At 41.0% G+C, this 22,829-nt stretch overlaps 1 protein-coding gene across 2 annotated transcripts in view; it reads left to right on the top strand.

Annotated features, from left to right (window-relative positions):
• Positions 1-22,829, top strand: part of LOC120561001 (whirlin-like) — a 159,997-nt gene that overhangs the window by 33,669 nt on the left and 103,499 nt on the right. For both annotated transcript variants that reach the window (XM_039803942.1, XM_039803941.1), the window contains exon 2: positions 19,046-19,222. In XM_039803942.1, coding sequence (XP_039659876.1) covers positions 19,046-19,222 — 177 coding nt within the window. The remainder of the gene's footprint in view (positions 1-19,045; positions 19,223-22,829) is intronic.

Below are 22,829 nucleotides of genomic sequence, written 5' to 3'. Positions count from 1 at the left end.
TGTCTTCCAGTGATGCGGGCCCCTGATTGGTCCGAGAAGCAACCGCGTACCCTGCTTACCGATAGTTACGCGTCTGAATCACTCAATTCTCATTGTGGCAGGTAGATTGACAGTGTCACCAGCCAATTGCAAAATTCACCCGCATTTTGCTGGTGGTTGGGTGTTAATTTCAGGTCTTGGTGTGTGTATGTGTGGGTGGAGGGTGTGTAGCGAGTTCAGACCAAAGAGTAGCGACGAGACAAGATGAATCCTCCAGTTACTCACAACGCTCTGAAAGCTGCCAGTTCACACCAATGCAACGAGACGGTGCGGTGCATCATCTTGATAGCACAACGACTCTTTGTACTTCTGTCTAACTTCCGACTTTTCGGCAATTTTTTAGTAGCTATATATATATATATATATATATATACTAAATATGAATGAGGATAAATCAAATTGTTATTGTTGTTCTTATTATTATTTAGGGGGGCTTAGGAACATTTTGGGGTAGCTTCAGCCCCCCTAAAATAGGCCTAACGACGTCCCTGGTCTTTACAACGTGACACCTATGACATCAATGAGTCGCATGGTGGGATTCGTCCAATGGTCAATTTTCTTTTCTTTCTTGGCAAATCAAGACGTGACATCAGGCTAAGGAAACTGCCTGCTTTGCGACTAGCTTTAATTTCCCCACTAACCAACAGCTACACTAAACTCTAGGATTGCATAGATAGAATTGACAGCCTGTAACAACCTGGGAGTTTTGAGTTTTGACAGCAAGTTTTAAAAACTTGTGGTGGATTTAATGGATTTGCTTTCTCGTCGGTTGTTTGGCATGGATTTTAACCAGGGTTCAACAAAAGGTAGGCTCTAAATTACTACATTCCTGCTGCTGGTGTATGGGTGTGTGTGTGGAAGGTGTGTCGTTACGCTTCCAACCAGTTCCAACTAGTTTTCAGTCAGTGGACTGTCATTGGCAGGCGAGAGCTAGCCTATGAAAAGCAAATTTTATTTCAGTTGTACATATAGCCTTGTATTACGGGTTGTGAATTAGGATATCCTGCAAGCCATGCTCTAATGCACCGCTTGTTACTGGATAAGTTGTTGATTATGGCTTGCAAAGTGTTTGTGTCTAGTTTGTGAAGTAGGTTAGCCTAGGCTACTAGTTTGCATCGCTAGCTAAAGGCTACCGCTAACTATTTCTGGATTTTATGTTAGGATACCAAGATTATCTTTTTTTTATTCACCCGCATGTCATTCTTACCTTGATCTTGACGTTTACGTTTCAAAGCCATCTCCAGCATCATTTTCCCTCGAGAGTATGCCATTCTTCAAACCTAGATGTCAATAATCTAACAAAAGCAAGCACTGCAAAACGATTTAATTGCATACAACATAACACCGTAACTCCAGCTACTCTGGCAATAGAGTAGCTGATGGTCGCTCAGAACAAGGCAGCGTGCCGTAATTTCAGGGCAGCGCAATGTAACTTCTTTTGAGTGTTCAGGAGCACGTGAAACGAAGGCATGAAGCAGTATCTGACGTTCTGGCTTCTACCACAGTTTCCCCTTGGCTTTTTGAAGTTACGGCAAATACATCATCTTATTTCACCCCAAATACAACTAAATTGAAACTTGATGTTTGTCTACATGATAAAACTTATGTTTATTGTCCTAAAAATTACAATAACAAATTTTCGACAAAAATCAAAGTTACAACCTTTTGCCTTAGGCAAGAACTGGTTTAGAGTATTAATGAATTCTCTTCTAAATAATGTTGGCTAATCTGGAAGCTTGTTTACAACCTGTCTGTCTTACTCCTCCTGCTCTTGACCCGTAGGACCTTTTTTTTTCAATTTGTCACAGTTGTTCATGGAAGACAGACCTATGGACTGACCACACAACTTTACCCGTGGACGGACGCTTGGTCATTGGCTGTCAGCATCAGATAAGACGTATTAAGCATTATAGCATATTCAGCGTCTGTATGGAACGCACTGGGCAGAACAGCAGCTCCGCATTACGTGAAGATGATGTAGTATTATGAGTGACAACGGTAGCAAGTAGTATAAATCCCGAAATTCTGCATTGGGAAGTTGGTTGGGGTGGTGGAGTGGTCAAACAACACAGGACTTTCACCCTGGGGTTTGTGTCCAGCATGTCACAGAAACATGCATTTTATAACCCCAACCACGATCTTTTCCTAAAACCAACTGTCGCGTTTTTCTTTTCCTAAACCCAACTGTTGCGTTCTTTGTTTCCTAAACCTGTCGCATTATTCTTTTCCTAAACCCAACTGTCACGTTCTTGTCCCGCTTGTCCCGTAAACGCACCTTTTATAAGCACACCCACAATCTTTCCCTAAACCTAACTGTTTTAAAAGTGATGACAATAGTCTCAACACAGTGCGTTTAGATAAAGCGCTTTCAGATCTGACGCTAAAGGAGACTTTTAGCATCAATAACAACACTAAAGGCACCTGACCAAGCATCCGTATTTTATGCGATGGGAGTGAAAATGTGTTGACTATAGACCCTTTAATGGCAGACATTTTGACTTGTCATAGCAGGAAAAGTAGAGGAATAACTAGTAACATTAATGATGGCTCCATTGTGCTTATTTAGAGGGTTTTTTTAAGAGCAGCTTAAAACACAACTTACTACTGCAGATTTAGCACTAGCGAGTTAATTAGCAGTTAGAAAATAAATTATATAGCCTATTTTTCTTTTATCATGCCAAAAAGTTTTTTATAACTTTTTTTTTTAAACTGTTTTCTTGGTTAACTGTTAATCATTAACATTCCTACTCCATTATATTAATTGTCCCAGTAAACCATGTCAGTAAGTGAGCATGCACAATACCAGAGCCCTGGAATGGCTCACCTAAATGGAATGCAACCATCACTGATATTGCTAATTGTACCTATGCTTTTCCTGCTTTGACAAGTCAAATTGTCTGAAAAGGCTCTATTGGCCCACCACTGTTGCCACCCTTTTAAAAATTATACAGTATATTATGAACAAATGTAAAAAAGTGCCTTGCATGACATTTGTGTACATAAATCTTTCCATGCTTTTGTCCCTTTCACTTAAGTCGTGTTTGTTGGACTGCAGTATCTTTAGGCTGGAGCTGCTGAGTGTGCCAACAGTCTACTTAGTGTACTGGAACCATCTGCTGGGATTGCATTGTTTCTCCCTGTGGATGGAAAAGGCTGAGGACTGAGTGCAGGGATTGCAGTAAGAGGCCTGGTAGAGTCAGCGCCAGCAGCGCTTCAGCTGAGTCAGATAACATTCAAGGTCAGAACCACTGTGAAATCCATTGGCTCAATTGCTTAGCAATTGATTTCCAAAATGCCAAATAATTGATTGTCCGCTTAATGCCGTGGCCCATGTGAAATATCAGAACTCTTTATATACTGTGTTGGAGATTAAAAAGTCTGGAATGTAGCGAAGACCAGTTTCTTGACAAGCCTTAGAGGTTATTATGAAATAATGAGAAATGTACGTAATGATGGCAGCAGTAGTGAGTGTGGTTCTTTCTCTTGAGTCTGGTAAAAAGCCTTGCTGCAGCATTCTGACAGCCTGGAGCTGAGCAACTGCCTGATGGTTAAGGGGAGTAAATAAGCCTTTGCAGTAATCAAGAAAAGAGGACATAAAAGCAAATATGAATCTCCTGGTGTCAAATAGAGTCAGGAACAATCTCATTTCAACAGTATGTTTAAACACAGGACTTAATTAAAATCATATTTCTTCAGCCAATTTATTCTCTCCTGGCAGCTGACTAGTATTACTCAATACGGACTGTGAGCCTCTAAGTAGAAACACAGTCATCTGCTGTTCACTGAGCAGCTTCACTGTACTCAAGGGCCCCTCAGCAGTAGTGGTTTAAGAAGCTGGAAGGTTTTACTCATTTACTTTCCCCATCCACATTTCCCAGCTGCTTCGTTACAAATGTAGAATGAGAAAGCTACCTTTGCTCTCAGACAGTTTTTCCCCCATTTGCAAGTGATCCCTATGCAGCTAACGTAGAATGCAGTATTTGGCCAGACAATCATTCCCTTGTTCTCAACTATCATCAATTTTACATAAATATAAAGAGTATACGTTTTTGCAAATGCTACAATTTTGTCAACACACATTTTATATATATATATATATATATATATATGTAAATCTGATAATGTTTGTCATATAAGGCTGATTTCCAGGGCCTTTCTAGTCTATCTCCATTTGTTTAAAGGTCCCATGGCATGAAAATATCACTTTATGAGTTTTTTTAACCTTAATGTGCGTTCCCGCAGCCTGCCTATGGTCCCCCAGTGGCTAGAAATGGTGATAGGTGTAAACCAAACCCTGGGTATCCTGCTCTGCCTTTGAGAAAATGAAAGCTCAGATGGGCCGATCTGGAATCTTCTCCTTATGAGGTCATAAGGAGCAAGGTTACCTCCCCTTTCTCTGCTTTGCCCGCCCAGAGAATTTGGCCCACCCATGAGAGAGACATCATGGCTTTCAAACGAGCAAAGTGGCAGTTGGTCAAGGCCACACCCCCACCCTCCACCTTGCCCCCCCTCTCTCCTCCTCAATAGCTACAGACACAGAAATGGCACATACCAAGGAAAGCTCATTGTGGGACTGACTCTAGTGGCTGTAATTCTGCACCAAGGCTGAATTTCAGGAAAGAGACTTCAGATACAGTATTAGGCGACCACTAAGATCTATATAAAAGCATCCAAAGAGCACCATGTCATGGGACCTTTAAAAAGGACATTCAATTTAAATGTTGTTTATTGATTATTTTGTAAAGTACGTGTCACATTTTTACAAGATGAATATTTCAATTTAAATCAAATCTTTTCTGTTTCTTAGACTGCATCTCCTTCAATATCTGTTTACAAGATTGGCCCTGCCTGCTCAGACAAAACCTGTTTTGCGTTAATATACAGCTTGTCTTATTGAAAAGTCTGGCAGGGTGAATTATACCCTGTCAAAGCCTGCACAAATGTCAGCCTTGGGCTCAGCCAACAATGTAGCAAGCCAATTTATCATGTCTGTGTAGGGGCAAGTGCATGGCAGGTTATTGTAGCTGGAGTGGGGTTATGAACGGTGCGTAACCTCACACCTGACAAGGACACAAATGATGGATCTGTTAAAAGACTGCTGGTTGCTAAAAGAGTACTTGGATGATCAATTGGTCCTCAGTGTCGTATTCAGGGTTGGCATGGGTGGCCTTAAAGGCTGTGATCAGGGGGGCACATTATACAACATGCTTTCTTTTGTAAGAGGAATAGTGCTAAAGCACTGTTAGAACTAGAAAGTAAAATTAAACATGCTGAAACAGAGATTAAACGAAGAATGTTGCAGGGTGGCCTGAGAAACCTTACTCATTAAAATACCAATATGATAAAATTCTATCTCAGTTGAATTTAATTTATGGTAAGGCAAGACAAAATTATTTTGAATGGGGAGACAAAGCAGGAAATTACTCGCTACTTGCGTAAAAATAGGGGAATCAGCTTCCACTTCCATTTCTGCAGTTAGATCCAATTCTGAAGATGTTTTCACAGCAACTGTAGATATTAACAATATTTTTAAAGAATTTTATACTGATCTCTATAGGTCATTATCTACCTCTACTGATGAATAAACGTTTTCCTCCATAGAGCCATTAGGGCTTCCCAAACTGACAGAAGAGCAAAAGAACTCCTTGATGCAGATTAAATTAAAGAGGAAATGGGGGCCCTGCCAGTGGGTAAGGCCTCATGGCCACAGCAGAACTTTTTAAGAGTTTTGCAACTGAATTGGCTCCATTTCTGTTAGAGGTATATAGAAAGGCACTGGAGAAGGGCACTCTGCCACCAACATTTAGGCAGGCTTTGATAACCTTGGTTCCTAAAAAAGTTAGAGACCCAGGAGAACGCCCATTTCCCTAATGTAGTTAGACGGTAAGATTATTTCAAAATTGTTGGCAAATAGAATAAATAAGGTTTTACTTCTTTAATTCATCCTGATGAGGTGGGGTTTATTCGTGGGCGTCATCTTATTAATATTGCATGGTCTGTAAATGATAGACAATCCTCAATAGGGAGTCTTTAAGAGAGTTTTTCCTTGCCACTGTCGCAATAGCCACTGCTAATGCTTGCTCTTGAGGGAATTACTGTAATTGTTGGGGTTTTGGAATTTATGAGTGTGGTCTAGACCTACTCTATCTGTAAAGTGTCTCGAGATAACTCTGTTATGATTTGATACTATAAATAAAATTGAATTGAATTGAATAGCTGCTATTTCTCTGGATGCCAAAAAGGCGTTTGATGTGGTTGATTGGGGCTATCTGTTAAAAAATATTGCAAATGTATGGGTTTGGCAGCATTTTTATAAAGTGAATTAATAATAATAATAATAATAATAATAATAATAATAATAATAATAATAATAATAATAATTAAAGCTGCGTTGGACGGGCCCTCGCACCTCCTTGTGAGCCGGGGTTACTGGCGGACGCTGCTCCATGCGCCCGTGTATTTGCGCGACCGCCGGACATCGCAAACCATCACCAATGAAAAAGGAACTCCCTGCTGAGTTCAATGATACCTCACACAATAGTCTATGTCAAACAGGTCATAAGTTATGAAAGGGGCATGGCTACAGCATAGTGGGCGACTCAAACCATCACCAATTAAAAAGAAACTCAACAACAGCAGAGAGCAGAAGCCAGCAGGCAAGTGTTATTTACATAACCTTCTGGTGTACTTACAAACTTTACAATCCATCGTTTTATGAGTGCATAACCTATATATACTAGTGTAGACCTTTGGTATCATTTCGGGCATTATTAGTGGGGTAATGTTAAGAGACACTTCGGATCCATTAGCCTCTGCGCTAAGCTATTCAGCAGCTAACGCTACTCTACGCTAACTCTCCCAATGTTAGACCCAGGTGAAAAAAGCTTCTGGGGGGTGTTTGGCTCGAGGTCATGGTGCAAAGGACCCTAGGGTGAAATTACTCCGAACCATCACTTTAAATTGTTCAAATGTTATGAAAGGGGGCGTGGTCTGAGTAAGTGGGCATGGTTAAAGTATAGGGGTAGTATCACATGTAGACCACACATTTTATACACATATATATATGTATATATATATATATATATGTGTGTGTATATATATATATATGTGTGTATATATATGTATATATGTATATATATGTGTATATATATATATATATATATATATATATGTGTATATGTATATATATATATATATATATATATATATATATATATATATATATATCTATATATATATATGTATAGCCTACTGTACAGTCAGTGTTCCGAGCTCTGACCTCGTGAGAATGTGGGGTGGGGGATGTGGGAGTCCACATTTTCCCCATTTTTTTAGGCCATTGAATAGTCTGCCTATATACGCACAGGCGGGCGCTGGATTCAACCCACAATATCCTTGAGCTTTGGGAAATGGTCAGGCCTGTAAAAACTAAAAAATTACATAAACAATGATCTATTGTTTTTTTTAAGGAATTTACCATCCCTGTCTCAACAATTAAAGTGAACTGCTTAATATGATGCAAGGTTATGTTTAGGGGACTGGATTTTGAGTCAAGTGTGTTATTAAAGGAGTAACTGTGGTAAGAGATTGCTGGCGTAACAAGCTCGATGACCGCGCTCTGTCACACACCTGGCATTAGGAAGAGGGGAACTGCAGGCCCTGGAGCTCTGTCAGAGCAGCGGCATTTGGTAGTAGTCCATTAGCCCACAAAGCGGTGACTTTGCACGGGTATGAAGTGCCGTGGGTTGCCAGCCGTAACGGAGCTCAATCGAGCTCACAGCAGGCCGGGGTATGTGAAGGAAGGCAGGCCAGGCGGCAACACAGGCAGCACCGCCACTGAAGTCCGACACACAGTCGGACAAAATTTGCAATTAGACATACATTTTTTGTAAAACGGCCCATATTTGAGCTTTACATAGTTGATTTCTCACATAAAAAAGTTTCAGAAGTGAATTTTGTAATGGAATAGCAGAGATCTGCGTGACCTAGATTCAGAAGACTACCTGATCTCAGGTCAGTTGTGTAGCCTATGTAAATGTTGGGGCGTGACTGTTCTCTTAATACACCCACGGCTGTGACAAAGGTTCCGGATTTTGAGATGCTTACGTGAGCAACTAGCTTTGTTGAGATTCGCCCGTTTTCAGCGGCAGTTTCAAAATATGAGATTTTCATAGTAAAGGGGTGTCAATGGGATTTTGAGCTTATATGTATGTCCTATTTACCCACCGTTGTTATTCAACTATGACAGGGTAAAATTGGTTTTGCATTCTATCACCCCTTTAAATCTGGCCGGGACTATGTGAGTAATCCAAGATTATTTTCTTGGTCTCTGGGAAAATTAAACTCCTATGGAAGACAGTTGCAGAGAGACAAAGAAAATCTAAAACCAGGGTGGCACATTGCCCTGATGTCTCCAAGGACCATCCTGCAAACCTTACCCCTGCTACAGCTGTCATTTTAGCCATGTTTCATGTTGTAGAGTCCCTACGCGAGTCATTGAGTACGTGTACACGCACAATATTCCACTATTATTCCGAATATGACAATATTTAGAATTTGATACAGGTCATGTAATCAGCAGAGGTGGAGCCAAGTATACTCTCGCGACACCCACCTCCCACCAAACCTCCTGGGACCGCGACACGCCCTAAACTCTCCCCATCCCTTGAAGCACTCAACGCTGCATCCAGCGGTAAAACGTCAATAGACTCTTTAGGAGACAGAATCCCAGGAAAGCTGCTGGACCGGATGCTGTCTCCCCATCAAGCTTGAAGAACTGCGCTGATCAGCTGTCTCCAGTGTTCACAGACATTTTTAACACCTCACTAGAGACATGTCACGTGCCAGCCTGTTTCAAGTCCTCAACCATTATCCCTGTCCCCAAGAAGCCAAGGACCACAGGACTTAATGACTTCAGACCCGTCGCGCTGACCTCTGTGGTTATGAAGTCCTTTGAGCGCCTTGTGCTTTCACACCTCAAAGCCATCACCGACCCTCTCCTGGACCCCCTGCAGTTTGCCTACAGAGCCAACAGGTCTGTAGAAGATGCAGTCAACCTGGCCCTTCACTACATCCTCCGGCACCTGGACTCTGCAGGAACCTACGCCAGGATCCTGTTTTTGGACTTCAGCTCTGCCTTCAACACCATCATCCCAGCTCTGCTCCAGGAGAAGCTCTCCCAGCTTGGTGTGCCTGACTCCACCTGCAGGTGGATCACTGACTTCCTGTCTGACAGGAAGCAGCATGTCAAGCTGGGGAAACACGTCTCCAACTCACAGACCATCAGCAGTGGATCCCCTCAGGGCTGTGTTCTTTCGCCTCTGCTCTTCTCCCTGTACACCAACAGCTGCACCTCCAGTCACAAATCCGTCAAGCTTCTGAAGTTCGCGGACGACACCTCCCTCATCGGACTCATCTCTGATGGAGACGAGTCCGCTTACAGGTCGGAGGCTGACCACCTGGTGAAGTGGTGCAACCAAAACAATCTAGATCTCAACGCTCTAAAGACAGTGGAGATGGTTGTGGACTTCAGGAAGAACCCAGCCCCACCTGCCCCCATCATCAGAAAGCACAACAGAAGATGTACTTCCTGCGGCAGCTGAAGAAATTCAACCTGCCAAAGACAATGATGGTGCACTTCTACACAGCCATCATTGAGTCCATCCTCGCATCCTCCATCACCATCTGGTATGCTGCTGCCACTGCCAAGGACAAGGGCAGACTGCAGCGTGTCATTCGGTCTGCAGAGAAGGTGATTGGCTGCAATCTGCTGCCGCTCCAGGACCTTTACGCCACCAGGACTCTGAAGCGTGCTGGAAAGATTGTGGCCGATATATATATATATATATATATATATATATATATATTTTTCTCTCTTTATTTTTAATTTAATACATACTGTGTACATATACTTATATTGTTTATACCTATACTTATATTGTTTAATATTCCATTTAGAGAATGTGTGATGTGCACCAACAACACCAAAACAAATTCCTTGTATGTGTTAAAAAACGTACTTGGCAATAAAACCCTTTCTGATTCTGATATATATATCTATATATAGATATATATATATAGATATATATAGTATAGTTACTGCATTGAGTAGTGTTGTTGTGTATTTTGTATTTTACAAGTAGTTTTTAAAATTAGTAATTTAAAATGTACTTTATTCGTGGCATTGCTAATTTTTTTCTAGCGCTAGCAACCCGTAGGACAACGTATGTAGGACACTGGCTAAATCCCCCCACCCCGTTTTACAGTTTTTGTTTTTTTATGTAACTAAGTATCTTTTACTTAAAGTACATTTTAAATGAACTACTTATAGGTAATTTCACCTGTACTTGAGTTATATATACTGTGTATATATATATATATACAGAATATATATACAGTGGGGAGAACAAGTATTTGATACACTGCCGATTTTGCAGGTTTTCCTACTTACAAAGCATGTAGAGGTCTGTAATTTTATCATAGTTACACTTCAACTGTGGGAGATGGAATCTAAAACAAAAATCCAGAAAATCACATTGTATGATTTTTAAATAATTAATTTGCATTTTATTGCATGACATAAGTATTTGATCACGTACCAACCAGTAAGAATTCCGGCTCTCACTAGCTATGTTTCCATCGACCCGTTTTTATCCGAATTAAGTGATATCGAATGAAAAATGCCTTATGGAAACAGTAAAATCCGACTGAATTTCATGAATATCGACTCAAATGAAATACGTTCGGTCTCATCGGATTTTCTCTTGATCGATATACGGCTTATGCGATAAACGCTGATGGAAACGTTATTTGCCGAATAAATAATGAATTGCGATTAAGTTTTAGGTCATTTTATGGTTGCAACCCGCAATAAAACGAAGTAGAAGAAGTTTCAGTTCATTTCCGCCCAGTATTTCCGCTCTGTTTGCAAAACAAAAACAGATGTAAGTGGACAAACGAGGAGACAAGATACTTTTTTTAATTAATTTACCAGAAAAATATAACAGCTATTTTAGAAAGCAAAAATCTAAGAAACGCCATCATTTATCAGGAGCTCGCGAGTTATGACAGGGACATTAACCGCTTAACTTGAAAAAGCTTAACGTGGTTTAATGTATCTAAACAATGATGATCATCACCAGATTTATCATGGTTATATCTTGTCATGAACACTTAAGCCTGTCAAAAAAACTAAATCGAAATCCATCGATTATAGAAGTTATCTCACGTTAATATTTTCTTCATCAGTGGCCGTATTAATATTATTAATATGGCGAGGAAAAAGCTTAACGTGGTTTAATGTACCTAAACAATGATCAATCCTCACCAAATTTCTCTCTCATATTACCCATCATAACCACGGAAAACTGTCAAATAATCTAACCCAAAGTCCAATTATTATGGACGTTATCTGACATAAAGCGTTTCTGCTTCAGGGCAGCGGAGCGGCTGGGGGTTGACTCCACGGTTCTCATTGGCTTTGTAAGTCATAATGTGAAAAAGCTTAACATGGTTTAATGTATCTAAACAACGATCAATCATCACCAAAAAAATCCTCTTCTATATTGCTCATCATAACCACTTAAAACGGTCAAATCTAACCCAATGTCCAAATATTATGGACGTTATCTGACACATTAACGTGAGATAACTTATAATCGTTGGATTTCGATTTAGTTTTTTTGACAGGCTTAAGTGTTCATGACAAGATATGACCATGATACATCTGGTGATGATTGATCGTTGTTTAGATATTAAACCATGTTAAGCTTTTTCACGTTAAGCGTTTTAGAATGTCCCTTACGACAAGCCGTGGGACGTCCTGCGGAGTAAATGGAAGGCGCTCAAACAGCGATACACGGCTCAAAAAAGATAGTTGTCTCGCAGCGGTGCCGGAGGGAAAATATAAGGCAAGTTCCACCTTTTTGATGAGCTGGTCCTCAGCCAAAAGCCCATCAGAGCTTAGGCTATAGCTTGGCTTCTAATATTAACAACTACTTTTGTCTAGCAAAACTTTGTTCGCAAAAGTTTGCTTGAATCTTGTGCGATTCAGTTCAAAAATGAATGGAAACACCATAAAATGTCTCAAATCAATTCGATATACCAATTTAATCGCAAAACAGCATGTGACGTCATTACGCACAGGTTTTTATTCGCTTTAAAGCTGTTGGATGGAAACACACTTTCACCAGCTTTATTCGCATGAGTTTTTTTACCGAACTTCAGATAATTCGATTGACAAGTGGATGGAAACTTAGCTACAGACCTGTTAGTTTTTCTTTAAGAAGCCCTCCTGTTCTCCACTCATTACCTGTATTGACTGCACCTGTTTGAACTCGTTACCTGTATAAAAGACACCTGTCCACACACTCAATCAAACAGACTCCAACCTCTCCACAATGGCCAAGACCAGAGAGCTGTGTAAGGACATCAGGGATAAAATTGTAGACCTGCACAAGGCTGGGATAGGCTACAGGACAATAGGCAAGCATATTGGTGAGAAGGCAACAACTGTTGGCGCAATTATTAGAAAATGGAAGAAGTTCAAGATGACGGTCAATCTCCCTCGGTCTGGGGCTCCATGCAAGATCTCACCTCGTGAGGCATCAATGATCATGAGGAAGGTGAGGGATCAGCCCAGAACTACATGGCAGGACCTGGTCAATGACCTGAAGAGAGCTGGAACCACAGTCTCAAAGAAAACCATTAGTAACACACTACGCCGTCATGGATTAAAATCCTGCAGCGCACGCAAGGTCCCCCTGCTCAAGCCAGCGCATGTCCAGGCCCGTCGGAAGTTTGCCAATGACCATCTGGATGATCCAGAGGATGAATGGGAGGTCATGTGGTCTGATGAAACAAAAAGAGAGCTTTTTGGTCTAAACTCCACTCGCCGTGTTTGGAGGAAGAAGAAGGATGAGTACAACCCCAAGAACACCATCCCAACCGTGAAGCATGGAGGTGGAAACCTCATTGTTTGGGGATGCTTTTCTGCAAAGGGGACAGGACGACGGATGGATGGGGCCATGTATCGCGAGATCTTGGCCGACAACCTTTCCTCAGTAAGAGCATTGAAGATGGGTCGTGGCTGGGTCTTTCAGCATGACAATGACCCAATGACCCTTAGTTGCCAGGGCAACTAAGGAGTGGCTCCGTACACACACACACACACACACACACACACACACACACACACACACACACACACACACACACACACACACACACACACACACACACTCTCTCTCTCTACTGGTCAAAAGTTTTAGAACAACCCAATTCTTTTTATTTATTTTTTTATTTTTGAAATTTTAGCAGTTCAAGTCCAATGAATAGCTTGAAATGGTACAAAAGGTAAGTGGTGAACTGCCTGAGGTTAAAAAAAAAAAAGATGAAAAATAATGTACATTTCAGTATTTTACAAAAGGGCCTTTTTCAGGGAACAAGAAATGGGTAAACAATGAAATGGAGGTTGATCAAGCTTTGAAAGTTGGTGCTACCAATTCCCACAGGTGTTCCAACTTGTCTGGATTACTTACAACCCCCTCTGTTTGTATAAAAGTATTGTTGGAACACATTGTGGTACCGTACCCTCGTGAGCATTATTTGAATAGTATTGTACTGCAGAAAGTAGTGTGTTGCTATAAAAATGGCGGGAAAAAGGCAATTAACAATGGAAGAGAGACAGACCTTCATAACACTTAAGAATGTTGGTCTTTCCTACAGAGAAATTGCGAAGAAAGTCAAGGTGTCAGTAGCTAAGTTTCCATCCACTTGTCAATCGAATTATCTGAAGTTCGGTAAAAAAACCTCATGCGAATAAAGCTGGTGAAAATGTGTTTCCATCCAACGGCTTTTAAGCGAATAAAAACCTGTGCGTAATGATGTCACATGCTGTTTTGCGATTAAATTAGTATATCGAATTGATTTGAGACATTTTAAGGTGTTTCCATTCATTTTTTGCACTGAATCGCACAAGATTCAAGCGAACGTTTGCGAACAAAGTTTTGCTAGACAGAAGTAGTTGTTGTTAATATTAGAAGCCAAACTATAAGCTCCGATGGGCCTTTGGCCGAGGATCTGATCCAGCTCATCTAAAAGGTGGAACTTGCCTTTTATTTTCCCTCCGGCACCGCTGCGAGACAACTCTCTTTTTTTAGCCGTGTATCGCTGTTTGAGCGCCTTCCATTTACTCCGCAGGACGTCCCACGGCTTGTCGTAAGGGACATTCTAAAGCGCTATCGTGAAAAGTTAACGTGGTTTATTCTAATACAACGATCAATCATCACCAGATGTATCATGGTCATATCTTGTCATGAACACTTAAGCCTGTCAAAAAAACTAAATCGAAATCCAACGATTAAGTTATCTCACGTTAACGTGTCAGATAACGTCCATAATATTTGGACATTGGGTTAGATTTGACCGTTTTAAGTGGTTATGATGAGCAATATAGAAGAGGATTTTTTGGTGATGATTGATCGTTGTTTAGGTACATTAAACCATGTTAAGCTTTTTCACATTATGACTTATAAAGCCAATGAGAACCGTGGAGAGTCAACCCCCAGCCGCTCCGCTGCCCTGAAGCAGAAACGCTTTATGTCAGATAATGTCCATAATAATTGGACATTGGGTAAGATTATTTGACAGTTTTCCGTGGTTATGATGGGTAATATGAGAGAGAAATCTGGTGATGATTGATCATTGTTTAGGTAAATTAAACCACGTTAAGCTTTTTCCTCGCCATATTAATAATATTAATACGGCCACTGATGAAGAAAATATTAACGTGAGATAACTTCTATAATCGATGGATTTCGATTTAGTTTTTTTGACAGGCTTAAGTGTTCATGACAAGATATAACCATGATAAATCTGGTGATGATTGATCGTTGTTTAGATACATTAAACCACGTTAAGCTTTTTCACGTTAAGCGTTTTAGAATGTCCCTGTCGTAACCTTTGGTCATTTCCTTCGCGAGCTCCTGATAAATGATGGCGTTTCTTAGATTTTTGCTATCTAAAATAGCTGTTATATTTTTCTGTTAAATTAAGAAAGTATCTTGTCTCCTCGTTTGTCCACTTACATCTGTTTTTGTTGACACCTGTCATGTGTGCAAACAGAGCGGAAATTCTGGGCGGAAATGAACTGAAACTTCTTCTTCTTCGTTTTATTGCGGGTTGCAACCATAAAATGACCGAAAACTTAATCGCAATTCATTATTCATTCGGCAAATAACGTTTCCATCAGCGTTTATTGTGTAAGCCGTATATCGATCAAGAGAAAATCCGATGAGACCGAACGTATTTTCTTTGAGTCGATATTCATGAAATTCAATCGGATTTTACTGTTTCCATAAGGCATTTTTCATTCGATATCACTTAATTCGGATAAAAATGGGTCAATGGAAACGTGAGTACAGTATTCTTCACCATCAAAAGGCACTTAGAAACTGGAGGAAACTCTGACAGGAAGAGGTCTGGCAGACCCAAAGCCACAAGACAAGTTTCTGAGAGTAAACAGCTTGCGTGACAGGCGGCTCATAGGACAACAGCTTCATGCACAGCTTAATAGTGGTCGTAATAAGCAAGTCTCAGTTTCAACTGTAAAGAGAAGACTTTGAGCTGTAGGTTTGATAGGTCGAGTTGCAGCAAGAAAGCCATTGCTAAGACGTCAGAATAAGAAAAAGAGGCTTGCCTGGGCCAAGAAACATTGTCAATGGACTACTGAAGACTGGAAGAAGGTGTTATGGACTAATCTTGAAATCTCCGGTTCATCACGCATCACACAGTTGGTCAGGGGTTCATCCTACAGCAAGATAATGACCCAAAACATAAGTCCAAGCTATGCCACAACTACCTTAGGAAAAAAGAACAAGATGGTAAGCTTAAAAACATTGAGTGGCCAGCACAGTCACCAGACTTAAACCCCATTGAGCTGGTTTGGGATGAACTGGACAGAAAAGTGAAAGCAAAGCAACCTACAAGTGCCACACATTTATGGGAATATTTGATTTCCATTGTAGAAAGAATGCCACGAGTGTGTTCAGCTGTTATATCTGCCAAAGGGGGCTACTTGGATGAATAAAAATTTAGAATACATTTTGGTTTATAAATTGATTCCATGATTTCTTTTTTAACTTAAATTGTTCATTTGTTCTATTCTTTCATTTCAGAGTACAATAAGACATTGAACTGCATGAATTTCAATAAAAACCTGGAAAAATTGGGGTGTTCTAAAACTTTTGACCGGTAGTGTATATATAAACTTATCACAAAAAGTAAGGAAATTTGTCTTTGGTAGATTATTTCTCTGTGGTAACAATGCTTTTTGGCAATAAATCTTATACCGTTGGAAAGCCTGTTTAGTTCCCTTTCAAATGGTGCCCCATTTGTAAGGAACATGCATTTGTGGGATGAGCACATGAAAAATTTGTCAAATCTTCTCTGCCAATGCCAAACAGCTTATTCTGCCATTGACTCGTTTGGTGTTTGGTGGATTGGATGATTGAAGTTTGAAGGAACAAGACATGTTGGCAATTTAACAATTTATTCATTTCACAAACCGGAGCCTCAGTAGCGTGTGGAAGAACCATACACAGCCACAACAGCCTGGCACCTCCTCATGCTGGTTACCAGCCTGGTCACACACTGCTGTGGGATGGCATCCCATTCTTCAACCAGCATTTGTCGCAAGTCAGCCAACGTGGTTGTGTTGGTCACTCTGGCACGAACAGCATGCCCAAGCTGATCCAACAAATGTTCAGTGGGGTTGAGGTCAGGACTGCTGGCAGGCCATTCCATCCTCTCCACTCCCACATTCTGGAGGTAGTCTCTGATAAACCCCGCCCTGTGGGGGCGAGCATTGTCATCTTGGAGGATAGAGTTCGGTCCCAGACTGTGGAGATATGGGATTGCCATTGGTTGCAGAATCTCATCTCTATATCTCTCTGCATTGAGACTGCCTCCAATGATGACAAGCCTCGTTTTTCCAGTGAGGGACACCATCACACTGCCTCCACCAAAAGGTGTTACTCTATCGGTGCAGCAATCAGCATAACGTTCTCCGATTCTTCTCCACACTCCACCCTACGATCCAACTGCCGAAGGCAGAATCGTCCAATCCACCAAACGAGTCAATGGCAGAATAAGCTGTTTGGCATTGGCAGAGAAGATTTGGCAAATCTTTCATGGGCGCAACCCACATATGCAGCGCTGCTGCTCATCCCACAAATGCATGTTCCTTACAAGTGGGGCACTATTTGAAAGGGAACTAAACAGGCTTTCCAACGGTATAAGATTTATTGCCAAAAAGCATTGTTACCACAGAGAAATAACCTACCAAATGTAAAGCACTGCTCTTTCACTTTCCCCAACCAGATTTTATCTGGCCAGTCTTGAACTGGCAACTTTCCAGTCACAAGCTCTCTTCTTTAACCTTTAGGCCAGTATTGGTACTTTTACTTGAGTACAATATTTTAGTACTTTTTCCACCTCTGGTAATCTGCATATTGCAGTTGGATATTCCGAAAATGTCCTTTTTCCAAATATAGCATTTTTCAATTAAGACGTGGGATATTTCGGTATTATTCAGGTTTTAGAGGCATTCTTGTGACATGTATACAGCGCATTCGGGAATATGCGTCTCAATCGGGGGGTTTATCGCAGGCTTACAGTCAGCTCTGAGTGTTACTGTGGTTGGTGTACACAAATAAACCAGCCAACAGTTTGAAAGGCTGCAAACCTGATAAGAAGAAGAAAGCTACTTTTAAACATTATCAAAGACTTGGATATCAACAGGTTTTTGGGTATGCGAACACATTGCTACGCCGAACTTTTCAAGAAGCTGGATGAAGGAATGAAAGAGGGACGCTGTGTTCGCACGATCCAGCAAGTCCGAAACCACTTATTAACTCTGAAAAAAACGCATTTTGCACGGCTACATGTAAACAGGAATATTAGTGGAATATTCACTTTCATTAGCCATGTAAATGCTTAGTCGGAATATCATCTTTTTCGGAATAAGGGCAAGAACCGGAATATTATGTGCATGTAAACGTAGTCAGTGTGCCCTATCATGATCACTCATTGCACGTTCCAATGGACCAGTGTCAGAAAACAGGAATGAAAAGCATTAAAAAGGTACAGTGAAAGAAACATGGACAGACAATGACAAAAAAGCAGCTTTGATGAAAACTACCATATTTCAGCACTTGTTTTCAGATAAACATCACACTGACTAAAAATCGTGCAAAGATACATCTGCCAGACCCTATTTTTGAGCAACATTGTTCGGAAACATTTAGAAGACAATAAAAAGTGTATAATGTATCTCTGTTGGATTGGACAGATTTAAAAGGGGAAAACAAAAAGTAGGGGTGTACTTGAGTATCGCAATATTTTATTTAGCAATACTGTATCGATTTTCAAAAAGTAATATCGATAAAAAAAAAAAAAAACGGTTATGTTGTGTTTAAACCCCCTACTGCTAGATGGCTATGCTGAGACACAACTCTAGTGTCCTTGCCTAACAGTGCCTAGCAGTGCCTGACTTTTTGCTAGTAGCTAACATTGTAGCTATGGCTGAACTTTTGCCTACTTTAGCATATACAAATTTGCTCACTAAGAACCTGTGAACCACAATCCCAAACTGGCAGTTTGATTTTCTGTGTACTGAATTGCTTACCTAAAGTAAACTTCTTTGACTTTTATGAACATCATGTCTTTTTTAAATATTAGTTTTTCGAAAATTATACTTTAAAAAAATCCCAATGGGGGGTGGGAGTGAGTGATTTTTCTTGTTCAAGTGTGTTTGTCTGTTCTGAATGTTTAAAATGAAAAAATAATAAAAAATTGATCGATACGTATCGTATCGCCAGATTCTTGCCAATACACAGCCCTAACAAAAAGCCTCTGAAATTTGGGAATCACAAAACAGCATTCTCTTTACTAATGAAACCTCCCGTGTGTAGCACTTTCACAACCTTACCCTCTTCTCGTGATGCAGGTACTAAAGGGATGCAAACAGATGGCTATTTCAGTGTGTTCCATGGGTCGGATCCCCGGAGGCTACATTACCAATCACGTGTACAGTTGGGTGGACCCTCAGGGCCGGAGTGTCTCCCCGCCACCCGACAGCCAAGAGGCCAACCAAAAGCAAGGACATGGCATGGAGGAGAGGACGGTAAGTAATATGCGTGCATGGGTGTGCGTGTGTGTGTGTGTGTGTGTGTGTGTGCTTATGGTACAAGTTAATAGAGTGATCCAGTTGATAAGGCAGTTGTAGATGCATTGTGCAATGCAGACTTTAAAAGGAAGTAAATATACTGTTGCAGGATTTGGAAATGGCATCTATCATACTCAAAACAATTTATTATCCAGGATGATAGTTTTTGTGATTGTCGCCCCCCCCCCCCTGCTCATGTCTGACAGCAGTCAGTTCAGGACTGGAATAGTGTTCCCGGAGGTCATCGTGACCTTTAGTGTTGTGACATTTTGGAAGACAGACTCATCCATCCATCCATCCATCTTCTTCCGCTTATCCGGTGTCGGGTCGCGGGGGGAGCAGCTCCAGCAGGGGACCCCAAACTTCCCTTTCCCAAGCCACATTAACCAGCTCTGACTGGGGGATCCCAAGGCGATCCCAAGACAGACTCATCCTACAACAAAGTCAACAACCAAGGCCTGTCTGGCTGCTCCCCAAGAGAAGATTTATTCACACTGAATCACCTGTTTCAATGCTTTCTGAATTGCTAAATCACCATTTGCCACAACACATTGATCTCTTTGTTAGAAAAATGCTTGCTAAAAATAAGCCACCTTACAACACAACAGAAAAATACCTGTATAGTCAATTTCCTATTCATGTTCTAAAAGTGAGAGAACTGCAATAAACTAACTTTGTTTGCCTACCAATAGTAATAACTTGTAAGATTTAGGCAACCAAAGCAATTATTTTATAAAACCACCCTGTCTTGTGCTTCAAGTCAGTGTTGTCTTTTTTATATTTAATAACTAAGACAACCATCTTTCTCTTACATAAACCAAGTGCTTTATATGTCTAAACATATAGGCTAATACATAAGTAAATAAAAAATGTTAATTATGTTTTGGTCGCTATGAGTAGATATTGCATTGCAAAGAGCAGATATTGTAAGGAAAACAAATACTTCAGACCGTGTTTTGCAAATGTTTTTGCAAACATTTTGCAACTTGGCAAATATAGTAATTAAAAACTGTTCCTTATGTAGATGAAAAATGGAATTCAATCAGCATTACATTTACCCCCAAATGTATTTGCTGTTGCAAATAAGTACTATTATATATAAAGTAATATCTAGGAGACAGTTTTGCACTCAGTCAACTCAATTCTTCCAGACTTCAACAGGGAGAAAGGGCTGATTCTCCTAGCCTTTTTCTTGCAGCGCCTGGCATAAATATTCTTTAGGGAGGGTAGAACAACTCTTTGCAGGGCCTTGCGCTCCTTTCCCGTTTTCATACCAGGCAGCGATGATCCCCGTCAGGACGGTCTTGATGATGCAAGAGTAGAAATTCCTCAGTATTTGTGGGAATACCTGGAATTTCCTCAGGTGTCTGAATTGAAACAGTCTCTCTTGCCTTTCTCAGACTTGATACAATTATCCTGTCCTGTGCTTCCAAGTCAGTGTTGTCTTTTTTACATTTAACTAAGAAAACCATCTTTCCCTTACCTTAACCAAGTGCTTTGAGTGTCTAAACATATAGACCCTCTATGATGTGGACACCAAGGTACTTGGCTGTCCATCAAAGACCCGTTGATATTACCCGTTGAAATGCTTCTTCCCAAAGTCCACTATCACCTTCTTAGCCTTGCCGACATTAATGAGTAGGTTATTGTCCTGACACCAGCAGTCAGGTCCTTTTCATTGTTATCCATGTACATCATGGGGCTCAAAACACAGCCCTGGGGTGCTCCGGTGTTAAGGATGAGCATGTAAGACATGTGTCCGCCCACCCTCACCACCTGGCGTCTGCCTGTCAGGAAGTCAAGGACCCACGTTCACAGTGAGGTGGGTCACACTTTATTTTACGGTACATTAACCCTTTATAGCGCACTTATTGCAATACTTGGAAATTCAAAATTTCAACCCTAGAATGTTATTGGAGGATATTGACTTTTTTTTAAACAAATTTTGTGGCATTTTAAGGACAGCTTTAGACATGAAAGGGGAGAGGGGGGAATGACATGCAGCAAAGGGCCGCAGGTAGAAACCGAACCTGCTGGCGCTACGTATAGCCACTGTATATGGACGCGCGCTATACCAGGTGAGCTACCCAGGCGCCCATATTACATGACTTTTAAACATTAATGTTGCAAAACAAGGTCAATGAAGTAACCATATACACAGCAAAATCAGCATTGTTAATTCAGCACTTGGAGAGAGAGAGAGAGAGAGAGAGAGAGAGAGATGCGCAACAATCAGCTGTTTTTTCCGAAGGGATAGTCAATGCGTCAGCTCTTTAGATCAGATCGTGGTCACCACTACGTATTTTCTTGTCTTTGATTTTGGTAGTTGTTGTGTTTGGTGTAGTTTCATCGTCCATACGACTCTGTGATTTACTTTTGTCGGGTCCGCTTCGTGGAATGGAGGATTAAGTTAGACTCCATGTTTTCTGTTGAGATGCTGAAGCACTGACGTCGTGCTATTATTGTGGTAAGCTAGTTTGATTTTGCAGTAGACACACTGTACAGAGTTTTTGTTTTAATTACGTTTGAACTGATTCCAAACTTTGGACACTTTCTGTCGTTTTCTCCAGCCTGTCTCTTCTCTTAGCCCCTTGCTATTTACACTCTGGCATGTGTCGCCAGCAGCAGACTAGTGATGACGAACTGACCGAAGAGCCGGTTATTAACCCGATTCGTGTCACTGAGCCAGGAGAATCGAGTGCCATACGTCAATGAACCAACTCACTCCTGTTTTTTACCTCATTAGCGCCTCCACTGGAGTGGTGGTAGAATCAATCAGGAAATGGGCTACCTCGAGCAGCACGATTCATTGGACCGAAAGAGTTGTTAAGAGAGTTGTAGAGACCGTGCACCCGGCTACTGCCGAGAGTCTGCACTGCCGAGAGTCGAGACCGAATGTAACCGTTAACAACCGCTCGAGTATATAAGCAAACAGTTTGTCTAACGGTTCTCGGCAAGTTTGAGTTATTAACCAAGCCTTGTTTCTGATGCATCTTAGGTGATTGTGTTCGGAAATTCACACATTATTGATTGGGAAGTACACGTTATCTTAGTTATGTTAAGTTAAATGTTAGAGAAGTGAATGTTACAGCCTTCAAGAGACGGGCGGCACCGGCTACTGCCGAGACCGGAGTCGAGACCGAATGTAACGCGTTAACAACGCTGCAAAGTATATAAGCAAACGGTTTGTCTAACGGTTCTCGGCAAGTTTGAGTTATTAACCAAGCCTTGTTTCTGATGCATCTTAGGTGATTGTGTTCGGAAATTCACACATTATTGATTGGGAAGTACATCACATACAAATACACGTTATTTGTTTTGTTTAGTTAAATGTTAGAGAAGTTAAATTAAAAAGTAATGTTACAGGCTGTCACGAGAAGACCGGGCGGGCACCCGGCTACTGCCGAGACCGGGAGTCGAGACCGAATGTAACCGTTAACAACGCTCGAGTATATGAGCAAACGGTTTGTCTAACGGTTCTCGGCAAGTTTGAGTTATTAACCAAGCCTTGTTTCTGATGCATCTTAGGTGATTGTGTTCGGAAATTCACACATTATTGATTGGG

The sequence above is a fragment of the Perca fluviatilis genome, chromosome 6 (genome assembly GCF_010015445.1).
Source record: "Perca fluviatilis chromosome 6, GENO_Pfluv_1.0, whole genome shotgun sequence".
NCBI classification, from domain to species: domain Eukaryota; kingdom Metazoa; phylum Chordata; class Actinopteri; order Perciformes; family Percidae; genus Perca; species Perca fluviatilis.
Note: the sequence above shows the minus strand (reverse complement) of the source record. Positions and strands in the feature narration are given on the sequence as shown.